The sequence below is a fragment of the Procambarus clarkii genome, chromosome 88 (genome assembly GCF_040958095.1).
Source record: "Procambarus clarkii isolate CNS0578487 chromosome 88, FALCON_Pclarkii_2.0, whole genome shotgun sequence".
In the NCBI taxonomy this organism is placed as follows: domain Eukaryota; kingdom Metazoa; phylum Arthropoda; class Malacostraca; order Decapoda; family Cambaridae; genus Procambarus; species Procambarus clarkii.
In genome coordinates, this window is record NC_091237.1 from 16,289,920 (window position 1) to 16,306,599 (window position 16,680).

Sequence of the window (16,680 nt, forward strand, 5' to 3'; positions counted from 1 at the left end):
ATCCTTATAGCAATCAACATTGGCAATATTTTTCAGATATGATGGCTTGATCGAACTGTCAATTGCTTAGAAATGCTTGGCTAAGTCGCTGATCACGAGTTGACCAGTGCTGGTGACCTGACCTCCTAATCTCCTATGTATTACCCAAGATAGAATGCTTATCCAAGTAGCATTCAAGAATCTATCCTGTAAACTATTTTAAGTTTTATTTACAGGGAGCTCTTTACTATAAGAATACATTATCAGAAAAGGAGGGTTACAGACTAAAAAATTCATAACCCTGGAAAAAGAAAAAATATATATCCAAGTTCAAAATACGGCTCCATACTTAGTTCTTTAATAACTGCAGATCAAAGGAGCTGAAGAAAACACCGAAAGGTATTTTATTTTATAAGATGATCAAGGAATAAGGGAACATAAGGGTTAAATTAGCATTCACTTCTTAAATTATAAATTGACCTAGTTACTCTGAGGTACCTGAATGGTTTGCTTGATAGGTTGCTGCTGATGTGATGCAATGGTCATTGGTACCAGCTTGGTGGTGTGGGAGGTGCTAATGCCTTGGCTGCCTGACGTTGTGACGCTGGTGCCTGCCACTGTGTTCCCCACCGCTTTCCCTACTACAGTGCCACTCACTGTGCCACCCTATGTACAAATGGATATATCTTACATAATGCACTAGAACTGTAATGAGTTGACTACGTGATATTATTATTATTCAATCCATCCTCCTGAAATGAGAGTACTGTACAGTACTTGTAGTGACCAGTAAACCACATTTTGTACTATTAATTTTGTAGTTCAGAGAAAGTTAAAAACCAAACTTAAATATTCATAGGCCCTGTATAGCATATACTAGTATGTATTATATTAGGCCCAAGCAAGCATGTATTGGATGTATTAGAAGAGGTTAGCTTAGGTTAGATAAGGTTTTTATTTCTGATGCTATTAAAAAGTTCCTGGTTTGTCCAAATTCAATAATACGAAAGTCAGGTTTCTGGTTATCCATTACTACATATTGGTACCTTTGACAAAATCATTACGATAAGCACTTTCATTTTAGGAGGATGGGCTGTACTATTATACTGTACGTTACCATAAAAAAAAAAAAAAAAAAAAGAGCGTTGAATGTTATGAAACGTGAATTTCTGGGCAAGCCCCAAAGCCTCCCTGAAACTATCACACTGATCTTTTATGGTTACAATCATACCATATCAAATTATAAGTATTTTTCAGCAGTTGATAACTTGATTGGTGTAAAGTGCCAGTCACTTGGAAAATATAGAGTACAGTACAGTGCAATATTATAATTCATGCTAGGCCAATAAGCCCTAGAGAAAACATATTATTATGATTCCTGCCACTTAAAAGTTAATTCTAATACCTTGACATCCAAATATAATTACTTTTCACTACTGTACTATTATAGCCAACAATTCTTACACATTTACACTTGTAAAAATATAATGATCAATAAACAGCAGCATTACTTGTACACTAGCTACAGAAACTAAAATAAAGACTAAACGTATAACGGTGTCACAAACCTGTGTAATATGTTGGATGGTCTGTTGAGGCACCTGTTTAAAAACCTGTTGTATTTGTTGTACCGTGACATGTGACATCTGTTTCTGGCCACCACCCTGTACTATCTGCACTGTGTTAAGCCCAGTGCCACCTACACCTTTACTGCCTAATTGTAGCCCAACAGCACCTTTAACTCCCATCAGTGATCTCTGCTTTGCCAATAGCTGCTGTGGTAAAGGTATATTTCGCACTGTCTGCAAGGAAAGTTTCAATAATATCCGAGGTAAGATAGGGTATATGAATACGATTTGTCACAGTATATATATGTTGCATAATAATTTTTTGTTTTATTTACAAAATAATATTCATAAGTGGAATGCTAAGGACTGTGCTAGTAAACACATTAGAACTCAGATTTAAATGTTTATGGCTCGTATTATGAGTGTGGTTGAACAACTAACCTGTTGGGTGGTGGCAGCCTTAGCAACAGTGGCTGCAGTGGTAACTCTAGCTTGAGGAAGTGTCACGTTAATAGCAGACACAGGCAGAGTTACTGTGGTTGGTGTGTGTACCATAGTACTGGGAGCACTGACAGTCTTTACTAATGTTGCCACTGGTGTACCACCACTTACACTCCCCTGAACTTGAAGGCCAGCCAAGAGTTGTGCAGAGGGTACTTGCACCTAATCCAGCAATACAAAGACCATATTACAGATTTAGTCATGCATGTAGTGTAAGTTTTGAAATCAATATAGAATTGAAGAGAAGATTTTACAATAAAAGAACATTTAACACTCAAATTACTGGGGAATTCATGACACACATACTCAAAAGTGAATTGAAAAGGAGCAGCTGGCAGCATGCTCAACAAAAAAGTAATAATCCTTTTCAGTTAATCAGGTCTTTATTATTGTATTGTAACACTGTAAAAGTGTTTGGTTTAGGTTAATACATACATAGAGTACATGAGTCACAGACAAGGATCTGAGAGGCGCCAGTTGTCTGCCTGAGATCTCACACCTCAAAGCGTTAATGACCTCAAGTGACCTGAGGTCAGATCATGAGAATTTCACCTTGCTTCCGCTAAGCTCTTAATTGTAGCCGGGTAGCCTTCAAACATGCCGACGTTTAAGGAGTGGCTTGGTAGTGCCGGAGGCTATCTACTTGTGGGCGGAGTTAGCTACTAGGTTCCCCAATAAATACTCGGAGAACTATCGAGCATAGAGCATTAACAGACAGAGCAGCAGACGAGCCAGGAGAGCAGAGAGAAGACAGCCCTATCAGGGAGGCTGTCGGCCGGCAGGGCGGGAGTCTCTGTCAACTACAGACCCCCCCCCCTCTCTATCCAGCTATAGGCAGAGACACTTGGTGAGTTGAGCATTAAGGTGACTTGGTCGTGTTTACATATGTTGTGTGATGATCAGGGGCAGTCAAGTTGTAGGGTTCTCAGATTCTTGGAGGATGACTCACTTTAAATATTAAACTGGAACATTTTAATTGAATTGCTAAATTATGATACTTCATGGGAAATATAATTATGAATTTATTATTTAAATTGTGTTTAACTTTGTTCCCTAGAGATTTTGAGTTGAGGTGAGAAAGCCTCTGTGGTTACTGGGTTCATGATATAAATGAGTACATGTTTGGAGTTGATACATGGTACAGAGGGAACATACTAATAATGAACTCATGATAACATCCTTTGAGAATTTTGTGATACAGGCAAGTTCCATTCCTTGTCTTGTATGTAATGATCATGAATGGATGGTGGCAGCATTTCGTCTTCTACTATCTACTCTTCTACTTCTACTATCTACTCTTCTACTTCTACTTATTCTACGTCTCTCCCTCCACCCCTCTCTAAACTCTCACTTTCAACTAATGACCCTCCTCGCTCCTCCCACCTCTCTACCTCTTACCCCAAACCCTCACTAATTACTTCACTATTCGTTTCTTTCATTTCGTTTTCTCTTATACGTTTGTGGCTATGATTCAGCATTCGAGAGTTCTCTCTAGAGTTTCGGGTAACTGATCAAGTGACGGCGCCTTGTAGTCTTAGCACCTAGGTAGTCGAATACCTAGGTTACAAGGTGTTGAACCAGAGAGGTTGCCTTAGGATCTCTGGGAGTGCTCTAGAATAGTTAGCTAACTGGGGACGGGATAACGGACTAGAGAGAGCTGTTTCCCCCGGCCTCGTTAGTTAACTGGGGGGTGGAATAATGGACAAGATAGAGCTATTTCCCCCACCCCCCGTTACAATGTTGGCAGCGGTGTTGAACAATGTTTAAGGTATTGGTGTTCTTTTAACATTGTTCAGTCCCACGTGTCTTTTTGCCGCTCAGGCGCTATCAGGGAGATCTTGACAGGTGTTTATTATTCGCGAGTTAGCGAACTTTTTTTCAGGTTAGGAGATAGTGATTCTCTGGTGTTGTGTTTAGTGATTTTGTGAGTTTTGTGTAGTTCAGGGAATGTTCACCAGAACTTGCGTGGGTAGTGATTTATGTTAGTGATAAGATTTGGCGATTTGGGAACTTAGCGGTGTTGGTAGTGCAGGTCAGCTGAGTGTGACAGGTGACCTCGCATGTCCCACGGGGACACCCAGCCACCGCTGGTCTCCAGGTCAGTGGGGAGTGGCAGGTGTAGTTTTTAAGTAGTGGTTCTGCTCAGATTATTGCGATTGACTGTTTTACTCCATTTGAACGCAATAACCCGAGGTGTACTGGTATTGTACAGCATGCTAGGGGGAGGCTTAGTATGTCAGTAGACTTCACGTTGGGGACGCTCGACGTTAGATAGTCTGGTCACAGGGGTGGCAACAGTTTGGAGTTGTTGACCGGCGGAGAAGCTAGGAAAACACTCTGGGTCACGTAGGTGGCTGTAGGTTAAGGGTGGGAGTAACGGTTAATTAAGTACTTAAGATTAGGAACGGTACAGTTAAGTTTAGGCTAGTGTTTTGTCTATTAGTGTTGATTTTTTTTTTTGTGTGACAAGTTAAAAGTAGTGATGACCTTATTCTCTCTTCTCTAACTTTACTCTGTTACTGTTTTATGTTCCACCAAGTCAATATCATTCAGAGTTAATTGGATTATTAAAATTTAAGTGTAGTTGTTGCCAGGAGGAGAGCTTATAATTGGACTGTGTGAACCCTATACAAACTACAGGGTCACACAACAAGATGGAACACGGGTATTGTTGCCTTTCTGTTCACCCACAGGTGGGAGCCAGAAGAGAGGAGAGACGCACATACAAAAGAGGGAGACGGCTGCTGTGTACCATACTCACGGGCGTTTATCACCACCACCACGACCAGCCCACTACCTGGAGGTCATGGCTCCACCACCACCACCACCCCAGGGGACCCCAAGATGCAGCCCTCTCGGTCGGTCAACATTGGTCTACCCAGTGGACCCCAGAACGGACGGACCCCAGTGGACCCCAGGTCGTTCTGCAGACGACCCCAGACGACCCAGTAAAGATGGAAGAGGAACAACGACTCCAGTCTGTCCCACCAACATCGGTCTACCCAGGACGGACCCCAATGGACCCCAGGTCGCTTGTCAAAGACCCATGGGAGGAGGAAGAGAGAAGAAAGAAGAGAGAAGAAAGAAGAGAGAAGAAAGAAGAGAGAAGAAGGAAGAGAGAAGAAAGAAGAGAGAAGAAAGAAGATAAGACAAGCTGAGTGAGACACGATGCCTCGTGTCCCTTGCTGGTATCAGCATCATTGCATGGAGCGTAATTGCAAGACAGGATCGTTTGCCTTAACTGGCCGCCCCTCCTGCAAGCAGGTAGCTCTGTTGAGTGATTCTTCCTGTGTCGTGCGGACTTGATGTGGCTGTCAGAAGTAGCTCTCTGAAGGAGGCGTGCTGGAGCAACAGGGAGGAAGAAGAGTAGGATGGGATTTCTACTGTTGGCAACTATATGAAGGTCTCGAAACTTGTAGTCCCTATAGCTGTGAAGAACCCCAATATACGTCTCTCATGGTGACTGACGTAGGGCCAATTACAGATCAGCTGGGACAACCGAATTCCACGGTCCTGTGCGCAGTTCAAGTAGTAACGGCTTTCGGGTTGACCAAGGGTTGTTGTGCGTTAACGACGGAGAAGCGGCGGAGGCAGTTGTGTTGAAGAAATGTGGTACAGGATTATCTACAAGACCAAGCAGTGACGTCGCCCAGCCAGAGACAATGGACGTCTGTCTACATATTTCATTTTTTAGAGTAGGATGATGTATATTTGTTTAGCTAGGATGTATTCTTTTCGTTAATAAAGTTGTCGCACACAGCTAGCTTGCTTTAGCAGTGTTGCAAAAACTTTATTTTCGGGGAGAAGGGGAGATGTAACACTGTAAAAGTGTTTGGTTTAGGTTAATACATACATAGAGTACATGAGTCACAGACAAGGATCTGAGAGGCGCCAGTTGTCTGCCTGAGATCTCACACCTCAAAGCGTTAATGACCTCAAGTGACCTGAGGTCAGATCATGAGAATTTCACCTTGCTTCCGCTAAGCTCTTAATTGTAGCCGGGTAGCCTTCAAACATGCCGACGTTTAAGGAGTGGCTTGGTAGTGCCGGAGGCTATCTACTTGTGGGCGGAGTTAGCTACTAGGTTCCCCAATAAATACTCGGAGAACTATCGAGCATAGAGCATTAACAGACAGAGCAGCAGACGAGCCAGGAGAGCAGAGAGAAGACAGCCCTATCAGGGAGGCTGTCGGCCGGCAGGGCGGGAGTCTCTGTCAACTACAGACCCCCCCCCCTCTCTATCCAGCTATAGGCAGAGACACTTGGTGAGTTGAGCATTAAGGTGACTTGGTCGTGTTTACATATGTTGTGTGATGATCAGGGGCAGTCAAGTTGTAGGGTTCTCAGATTCTTGGAGGATGACTCACTTTAAATATTAAACTGGAACATTTTAATTGAATTGCTAAATTATGATACTTCATGGGAAATATAATTATGAATTTATTATTTAAATTGTGTTTAACTTTGTTCCCTAGAGATTTTGAGTTGAGGTGAGAAAGCCTCTGTGGTTACTGGGTTCATGATATAAATGAGTACATGTTTGGAGTTGATACATGGTACAGAGGGAACATACTAATAATGAACTCATGATAACATCCTTTGAGAATTTTGTGATACAGGCAAGTTCCATTCCTTGTCTTGTATGTAATGATCATGAATGGATGGTGGCAGCATTTCGTCTTCTACTATCTACTCTTCTACTTCTACTATCTACTCTTCTACTTCTACTTATTCTACGTCTCTCCCTCCACCCCTCTCTAAACTCTCACTTTCAACTAATGACCCTCCTCGCTCCTCCCACCTCTCTACCTCTTACCCCAAACCCTCACTAATTACTTCACTATTCGTTTCTTTCATTTCGTTTTCTCTTATACGTTTGTGGCTATGATTCAGCATTCGAGAGTTCTCTCTAGAGTTTCGGGTAACTGATCAAGTGACGGCGCCTTGTAGTCTTAGCACCTAGGTAGTCGAATACCTAGGTTACAAGGTGTTGAACCAGAGAGGTTGCCTTAGGATCTCTGGGAGTGCTCTAGAATAGTTAGCTAACTGGGGACGGGATAACGGACTAGAGAGAGCTGTTTCCCCCGGCCTCGTTAGTTAACTGGGGGGTGGAATAATGGACAAGATAGAGCTATTTCCCCCCACCCCCCGTTACAGTATATTTAAATTTGTTACATCACAATCTATATAAAAAAAAAATGGAAATGTTAGTTTGTTCATAATCGCTAATCTCCGAAAGTTCTTCACTGATTACTTTGAAATTTTCACACATCGTTCCATTTGCATCCGAGTGGGTTTCTATATACGTACATACTATATAGATGTCATGTCTGTGACGGGAAAAACATGATTTTTTTAAAAACTGTGTTTTTCGTGTGAGGGAAATCTTCGAAACCTCTTTACAGATTGCTTTGAAATTTTGACACAACGTTGCATTCGAATAGGCGTGTTTTTATATACCTACTATATACATGCCTCACCTGTGACAGGAAAAAACATTTTTTTTTTTTTAAACAGCACCATCTGTTGGACGTAAAAGCAACACACGCTGTTATCTCCGAAAGTTCTTCACCAATTGCTTTGAAATTTTGACACAACGTTTCATGCGAATACGCGCACGTTTTTATATGCTGTACCTACTACATAGATGCCACACCAGTGACAGGTAAAAGCATGTTTTTTTTAAAAAACAGCGCCATCTGTTGCACGTAATAGCAACACACACACACACACTATACTAAATATGTTACAATTCCATTTCAATGTTTCCGATTGCATTGATAAATAAAATTTTCATAGATTATGATTTAGTTTCATTTTGATTTAATTATTTTGTGTGACATTGCGTTGGAATTGAGCTGTGTTGCTTACCATACCGTTCATTTCGTAAGTATAAGTATAGATGCCACACCTGTGACAGGTAAAAACATTCTTTTTTTTAAGAAACAACGCCATCTGTTGCACGTAAGAGCAACTCACGCTATCCTAAATATGTTATGATTCCATTTCAATGTTTCCGATTGCATTGACAAATTTAATTTTCATAGATTTCAATTTATTTTCATTTTGATTTAACTATTTTGTGTGACATTGCGTTGGTATTGGATTGTGTTGTTTACCATAACGTTCATCTCCTGAGTATAGTTTATTTTTTTATTTTTTAACTGTTTTTATTTTGTTTTTTAACTGTTTTTCTCATATTTCAGTGATAGGAACATCAGACCATTTGGGAATGCATCGGACGAGGGAGTGGGGAATGGTGGGGAGGATGAGGGGACGGGAGTGGGAGATATTGGGGAGGACAACAAGACAAGGGAGGGGGTAATTATGGGTAGGACTAGGGGACGGGGGAGGGGAAATGGTAGGGAGGACAAGGGACGGCAGAGTGGGAGATGGTGGGGAGGACGAGGGGGACAGTGGTGTGGGGAATGGTTAGGAGGATGAGGGGACGGAGAACGAGGGGACAGAGGAGTGGGGGGATGGTGGGGAGGACAAAGGAACGGGGTAGGGGGGAATGATGGGGAGGATGAGGGGACGAGGAAGGGGAAGAATGGTGGGGAGGACTGGGAGACCGGGGAAGGTTGCTGTGTTGTGTTGTAGCAATAGTTGCTACTACTGTATTAAGAAAGGGATTCTATCACTATGAGCCTTGTTGGTCCCATAACAACAGTGGAATGATGGGGGAAGTGCAAGTTTACCCATGACTTAAAACAAAAAATAAACAATAACATGGCCAACTACACCAATAAGTGAACATCTGGCCACAGAGAACTGCCACAAAATGTTTCAAGGAAGACTGTGTGGTCTTAGCATGTGTGCAAACAGAAAGCTCAGCACCTAGCTAGTGAGGTGGCCCAACTCAAGGGAAGTCAAGTCATGCTGAGGACTATATCAAACAGCCAGAGATAACTCTGAGGGTTGTCAGTACTCGACAGTCAGTGCCAAGGAGGGAATTCATGAAATAAAGCTAAAAGAAATTATATAAAATAAAGAGTAAAACTGAGTGCTGCTGGGTCCTTCAACCCTACTGTATAGTTAATGTTGCCACCTAGTAAAAGTTGGGTAGCAAATACAGTAGCTCTCTAAATGGTAGTTCCCAGAGTGATAAATGGCACTTTTTAATCCCAATAATTATTTGTTACTTTTCTTATGTCTTATAGTAAGTGATTACTCTAGTGGGTCCTTATTATGGTTGGGCAAAAGTTGACCAGAACATTGCATTTTACCTGGGTGGACCCTGGCTACGTTAAGGAAGCAAATGAATCACTGGGGCACGAGTGTGTTTTCTGGATGCCACATGAGTGTTAAGGATAAGATTTAAGAATGCGAAAACAATTATATTTAAAAAATAATGTTTAAATACAAAAGATTTATTGTTCTTAACTATCTATGAGAATGGCTCATATAAAATATATCAATATGTTCTCCATGTCAAAGTAAATCAGTTACATTTTCCCAATTGTTGTTTTCTATTATTCTTGTAGACATAATCAGATAATGAAATATCAAGGATTGCCCAGTATCAATAACAGAGCCCTTGTTACATCTAATACAAACTAGATACCATAATTATTAAGACTACTTATATTAATGAAATTTGCAATATGAACTCCAAATTTGAATGAGTTATCTAAAATAATCAAATGAATCCTACAAGGCAAATTTCCAAGCCTCACCTGAGCGACTTGTCCAGATTTGTTGAGCTGTTGTTGCTTGAGAAGTGCAGCAACTTCTCTGTCTGTCACTGTCCGGGTCACAGCTTTTCCAGCAGTCATCACTCCACTTGCTCCAGCCATCACTGTGCCAGGCTTCACCAGTTGTGTTCGTCCTGCTTGGCTTACCTAAGGCATAAACAATATGCAGACATTCTTGCTTTATTCAAGTATACTGTGTAAGACTTGCTTGCTTGACTCAAGACATACACAGGACTGTATGCTAATATTCATGTCTTATTCAGATCTACAGTACTGCACACTAACCTATGATTATCTTCAACATTAATGATTTTGTTTTTTATTTCCTCTTACCTCTTAACTTTCATAAAATGTTGTATTACTTTTTGAACCATCAATTGGAACTTGTTAACTATTGTATAAAATAAATAATACCAAACAAGTCTTACCTGTATAGCTGTAACAGCTGCCAAAGTTCCACCAGACACTGCTACTTGCACTTTCTGTGTCGTCCCTGCCTGCCCTGCTATCTGTAATTATTGTCCTATACAGTTAACATTCTTCACTTGTTTAAATTGTCAATTTTTCACAAATGTAATCATGTTTATAAAATGCCTTTTTTTGTATTACAGATGGATTTGGATAATATATGATCAACAACTACATCTTATGCAGCCACCAACACCCCGACTATCTCAAGTGTGTTACTCACATTATGGACAAAGTTCAATTGTTTATTTCGATGGGCATTAAAGTTTATCACTGGATTTATTTAAACACATGAAACATCCATTCAATATGTCAGCTAACATATTTTAAAACAAATATGTAGCCAAGAAACAAAGTGTCCAAAATTGGAGGAAATAGGTAGCATTAACTATTGAACATAAAATAAATGTAGTATGATGTCCTCTCACATGAACAGACTGTTGACTTTATTGTATTTATTAATGTAACATGACTGCCAGTAATGATCTCTCTTTGTAGATATCTCATTTATCACATAAATATCTCCACTCTATCTGTCAAACTATTTCAATATAAACCAAGCAAAAAATACAAATATGTTATTTATTAATGAAAAACAAGTAATGTTAGTTCTGTACAGTATCTGTACTTTAAAGTTTGTCTATAAAAATTCACATGAATAGTACATTGCTGTAAAAATACTGATGTGAAGACCATTAACATCACATATTTTGGTGAGTGGACAAAATATATTACAATATGTACAGTATTATGTATGGGCCATCCAACTTTTTGTTTCATCTCTGGCCTGAATAGGTTGGATAACAAGTAAATGAATACAAATATATACAACACACCAGTGGCTTTACAGACCTGAACCCTCTTAATGGTCTGGTCACCTGTAGCCACCACCTTGCCTTGTTGCTGTTGCAATGCAAGGGCTTGTCTTGCCTGGGCTTGTGTTTTCAGGTATTGCAACTGGGCTGGAGTTAATGATCTTGGAACTGTAGTAACACCTGTTTACCAGAATACAAGGAATAATTTATCATAATTATTATTATAATCTCAAGTCATTCTCACTCCTCCTATTAATCTATTGCTCCCTTTATCTTATACATGCCAAACCAGGGATGATAGTTATAAAATAATGTTTATGCTTAACACTAAAATTTGGATGTATGCTGGCAACCTTCATTGAAGGTGATGGAAGTGTTCGTTTATATATTTATAAGAGGAATTATTTCCTGCTTTACATCTATTAAAATGCCTAAATTATTGAAATAGTAATAACTAAAACATTTTATCTTCACTTATTGGAATATAGATGTGAGAGATGTATTACAGAAGACTGTTTTTAGTTTCCCACGTTAAAAAGGTGTATCAGCATTTCAGGAAATGACTCGTCATAATTCCCTTGTGACTAAGGGGATTGTCCAGTTCCTGTGGTGCTTATGTTAGAATATGACTGCAAGCAACAACATACTTATCATATGGCTCAAAGACCAAATAATGAAGATAGTTTAACTCCCAAAACCATTCAAAGTAAATTTTAGAACTCATTCAGGAGATTAATCTAAAAAAAAAAAAAATCAACATACTGTATTTTCACTAGAAGATATTTTAACAAAATTAACATACTGCATATGAAAGCTGAAACAAAAGCTGCAGATACACTGGTCTGTTACCTTTTTGTGTAGAAGATTGCGATGACAATGTTGCTGTAAGTTTTGCAGCCTGTAACTGGGCCAGACCAGCAACACTCACTACTGTGCCTTGATTACTCCCTGATGTTCGAACCTGTAGTTCCTGGAGGGCTAAAGTGGTCCGGCCAGCATTAGCAACCCCAGCTGCAGTGCGCACACCACCAAGAATTGCCGCAGTAGTTGAAGACGAGGCAGCAGTAGTGGTGGCTGTGGCAGCCGTGACAGTGGCAACAGTCATAGCTGCTCCTTGACTGAGCACAACTGAAGTAGCTACCTTGCCAGACAGACCACTACTGACTACTTGTTGAGCCGTGGTGTTTCCTACCACTGAAACCTGCTGCTGACCTTGTTGCTGTTGGGCCTGTTGTTGCACAGTTTGTTGTTGTACCTGATTTTGCTGGGGTTGTTGCTGCTGCTGCAACTGTTGCTGTAGTTGGTTTGCAGTAAGCTGAGCTTGCTGTATTTGTTGTTGCTGTTGCTGCTGCTGTTGTTGAAGTTGAAGCTGTTGCTGCTGAAGAAGTTTTTGTTGCTGTTGTTGAGCAAGTTCAGCCTGAGATTTTTGTTTTGCACGCTGAATGCGTTCTGCAAGATTTGCAGCTACCTGACCTGGATTGAGAGGACCATCATACTGAATTCCTGATTCTGCAAGCACTTGAGCATGCTTGGGATTTTTATGAGTGGGATTTACTAGTGGTGGTTTGGTTGTTGGGGTGCGTTTTATGGCTATATTTTTAATTGTTTCAAACCGAGTGCAATACAGAGAGGAGAAACTGCTGTTGTTATCCTGAGCAAACAACTGTGAAGTTCGCATTGGACGTGAGCTTTTCTGCAAATATAAAATAATCATAACTAAATATTTAAAAATAAAATCAGGCTTTAATTGTATATAACAAGCATTTACTTAGCAGGACATTTTCATACTCCTTATGAGAAGATTCTATTGAACTCTTTGGTTAGAATTTTACACAAATAGGTCAGGTCAACATTCTGCACAAGCACAAGCATTTTCTGTGAACTGTTTGGCATCATAAGGACTGGCAAGAAACAGCCTTGCTAACTACTGATAAGTTCAACATTTCACTACCTGACAAAAACTACAATGACGACCCCCTGACCCAACCTCCTCGCATTCTACATGATCTTCCAAGGAAAGTAAAATACCATACCAGTCTTTCCTGTGCCAAGCACAGGAAAGACTGGGAAAAGAAGGGAGAGAATGGAAATAACAAAGTGTATATAGTACCAGTACTTCTATTTCTGTACCACTGTCGCCTTACTTCCAACTGTGAGTTCTCCATTATGACTCGTGAAAAAGATGAGTACAGTATTAAAGAAAGCCTTCCCACGATTCAAGAATTGAGGACTAGAAAAATTAAGGCGAAAGGCAAGTAACAGCTCAACCAGAGCTGCCAAATATGAAGCAATAACAATTGGTCTGTGACCCTTGTCTGAAAGAGTCAAGTGAAAGACATAAAAACAAAGAACATTAGATAGATTACGTGCAAGAAAACATTTGAGAACCCACAAGGGCACCAAATACTATACTAAATTGGATTGCACTAAGAAGTTAAGTGGAAGCAGACTTTATACACAGCTTTAAATGTATATACTGTATATATATATATATATATATATATATATATATATATATATATATATATATATATATATATATAAGATAAGAGCCAAATAGGCACTGGAACCTATATCCCAGTCAATTAAGACGTGAGAGGTAGGACCCAAGAGCCATGGCTCATCCCCACTACTACACACACACAGTGGCTCTAACATCGTTTTTATGATAGAGCCACAGAGGTTCTACAGGAAAGAGAAAGTCAGGTTGACTGTGTTTATCTGTACCTAAAAAAAAAAAACTTTTTGAAGACCCACACAAGAGGTTGTTTTGGAAACTGGAACATGTTGGAGGGGTGACAGGAAGACTGCTGACATTGATAAAAAAATTTCTGACAGATGAGAGCAGTAATCAGAGGCAATGTATCAGACTGGAGGAGTGTACAGTACTAGTAGAGTACCATAGGGTTCAGTTCTTTCACCAGTAATGTTCATTGTACTGTATACATAAACAATCTACCAGAAGGAATGCAGAATTATATGAACATGTTTGCTAATGATGTTATGCTGCTGAAAAAGACAGAAAATCTAGATGATTATAATGCCCTTCAAATTGACCTGGATAAAATAAGTGTTCGGAGAACCATGTGGCAAATGGAGTTCAATGTGAATAAATGCCATGTTATAGAATGTGAAATAGGAGAAAATAGACCATACACACAACCTACAAATTATGCAGAAAAGAATTAAAGAACTCGTAAGAAAAAATCTAAGGGTGGTTGTGGATAATACTGTCATCAGGGTAACAAAAATTATTGAGAGGAACATATGCTGTGCTTTCCAACTTCAGAATTGCTTTTTATTACATTGATGGTGAAATACTAAAGAAACTGTTCATAATTTCTGAGAGACCAAAATTGGAATATGTAGTAGTTGTATGTTGCCCACATCTCAAGATGCACATTAATAAACAGAAAAAGGTGCAAAGGCTTGATACAAAATGGCTTCCAGAAATGAAAAGAGGCTAGGGGCATTAAATATGCCAAAACTAGAAGATAAAAGAGAAAAAGGCAATATGATCACCACTTACACAATAACAACAGGAATCAACTAAACTGACAGAGGAATTCCTGAAACTGGCAACTTCAAGAACAAGGGGTTACAGATTCAAGCTAAGGAAACAAAGGTGTCGAAAAATTATTATTAAGTTTTCTTTTGCAAACAGTGGTAGACAGTTGGAACATGTTAAGTGCTGGAGGCCAAAATTGCTAGTAGTTTCAAAGCATTATATGACCAAGAGAACTGGGAAGATGGGACACCACAAACATAGCTCTCATCCTATCATTACACTTAGGTAATTACACACACACACACAGCATATACTGTATATAAATATACCTATTAGCCATGTCTTCCACTGTAGCAAAATACTGTACTGTATTTTAGCAGTTCCATGAACTAAGTATTAAGTCCATATGAATGGTTTCAATAATTATTTATAATTTTTCCTTTAAAAAAAAAGGATGTGATTTTTATTTTACCAGTGAATTTACTCAACATGCCACTTATTATAATGCAGTTTCTAATTTACCTGGGACCCTAACTCAGTTACAAAGGTTACCTACATATTTCTCTGCTAGATATGTCTAATCCATTTCTTCCTCAACACACCACTTGGCATTCAACAATGTCCCTTATTTACTTCTACAGAAAATAGATCACAACATATTAAAATACTTCTGGAAGAACTTGGGAACCTCTTACGATACATACGTGTATAGGCTTTGAAAGAACTCCTGATTTTTGCTTCTTTGATATTTTTTTGGTGGTTACTTCTGGTGGTAACTTTCCTTCTTCACGAGGAAGGATGGTACTCTCATACCGAGTCCTACAGTGGCGTGGTGAGCGGTAGCAGCGCGATATTGAATTTACTAAATCAGCTACAAGATCCCAATTAGGAGTGTGACCAGGTGATAACACAAGCAGATTAACAGGCAATTCCAACTGGAGGTGCTGCTGCACTGCTTGGACAACAGCCCAGTCTTCATGTACTGTCCACTCTGGAGTATTCTCAGGTTCTGCTGCAGGAGGTTTAGTCAAAATGGCTGGTTTTAAACCCGGAAGTGGAATGCTGGGCCGGACAATGCCTCTATATTTCTGAAGTTTAAGATCTCGGCGTATCTTAACAACAGCAGGTGAGGGTCGATCAAAGAGGGAACGAGGAGCGCACACAGCATCTTCACGGCGAAGTTTCTGAGGTCGGCGCAATCCACAGGATCCATCTCCTGATGCACCTTTGAAAAAACATAAAAATTAAATTTATAAGGGGTATAAAAAATACCACTTTAAATAATGATAGTTTAAGTGGTAATGATGATTGTGGTGATAATGGTGGTAATTATGGTTGTTGTGGTAATGATGGCTGCAGGTAAGATGGCAATTTTAATGAGAGTTGCATTTAGGGGTTAAAGAATTACAAAAACAAAATCTTTATATATCCCAAGCCTATCTTTCTCATAAACAGCAAAGCTTACTAACAGTACCTGGTTCCAATTTGAGTCTTTTATGTTCCTTCTTGATGTACACAGGAGGCAGAGCAGATTCTGGCATTGTACTAGAATCATACCAGAAACCGAGTGCGTGATCAATATAGACGTCATTATCATCTCGTGGAGGAGTTGGAGGGTGCCATATCTAAAATATTAAACAACGGCATTTTATTACAGTATCCTTATTATTGTTTTTATTAACTTTAATATTTTTAGTGAACCGTGGCATTAAAGATGCCCTAAAGATGTATTGTACTAGTAAGATATAAATGGTAGAGTTGGTTAATACTGATTAGTAGGTATATGAATGGTATATACTGTATTTCAAATCTTATCATCATTATTACTACCCTGGTTGAAATTTTAATTGAGTGTGGAGGCATCAGCCCAGAAGTAATTAAGTGCTGAATGTAATTAATAATGCTTTGTTGGTGGGCCCTTAGTTAATATCTGTGAATATGCCCTAATGAAACCCTGGACCAGGATTGGTTCTCTCTCTATGAAATGAGGGGAGCCTGGGAATCAGAGATCAGACTAAAACCAAGAAAATACCACACCAAGGAAGAGATAAACATAACAAAACATGGGACTGATTGAAGGAAAACAGTAATCCTGAGATAAACAAGGCAAATGATCATTGCTGTGGTTTAAATATCTTAACTGATGC

General features: G+C 39.6%; 1 protein-coding gene across 1 annotated transcript in view; it reads right to left on the reverse strand.

The window, feature by feature from the left end:
- LOC138359016 (helicase domino-like) overlaps window positions 1–16,680 on the reverse strand; it is a 34,431-nt gene that overhangs the window by 570 nt on the left and 17,181 nt on the right. Inside the window, exons 7-15 of the mRNA XM_069317573.1 lie at window positions 16,008–16,158; window positions 15,238–15,758; window positions 11,875–12,718; window positions 11,063–11,205; window positions 10,171–10,251; window positions 9,725–9,889; window positions 1,989–2,210; window positions 1,548–1,781; window positions 478–645 (exon numbers count right to left, since the gene is read on the reverse strand). Of these exons, the coding sequence (XP_069173674.1) occupies window positions 478–645; window positions 1,548–1,781; window positions 1,989–2,210; window positions 9,725–9,889; window positions 10,171–10,251; window positions 11,063–11,205; window positions 11,875–12,718; window positions 15,238–15,758; window positions 16,008–16,158 (2,529 nt within the window). The remainder of the gene's footprint in view (window positions 1–477; window positions 646–1,547; window positions 1,782–1,988; window positions 2,211–9,724; window positions 9,890–10,170; window positions 10,252–11,062; window positions 11,206–11,874; window positions 12,719–15,237; window positions 15,759–16,007; window positions 16,159–16,680) is intronic.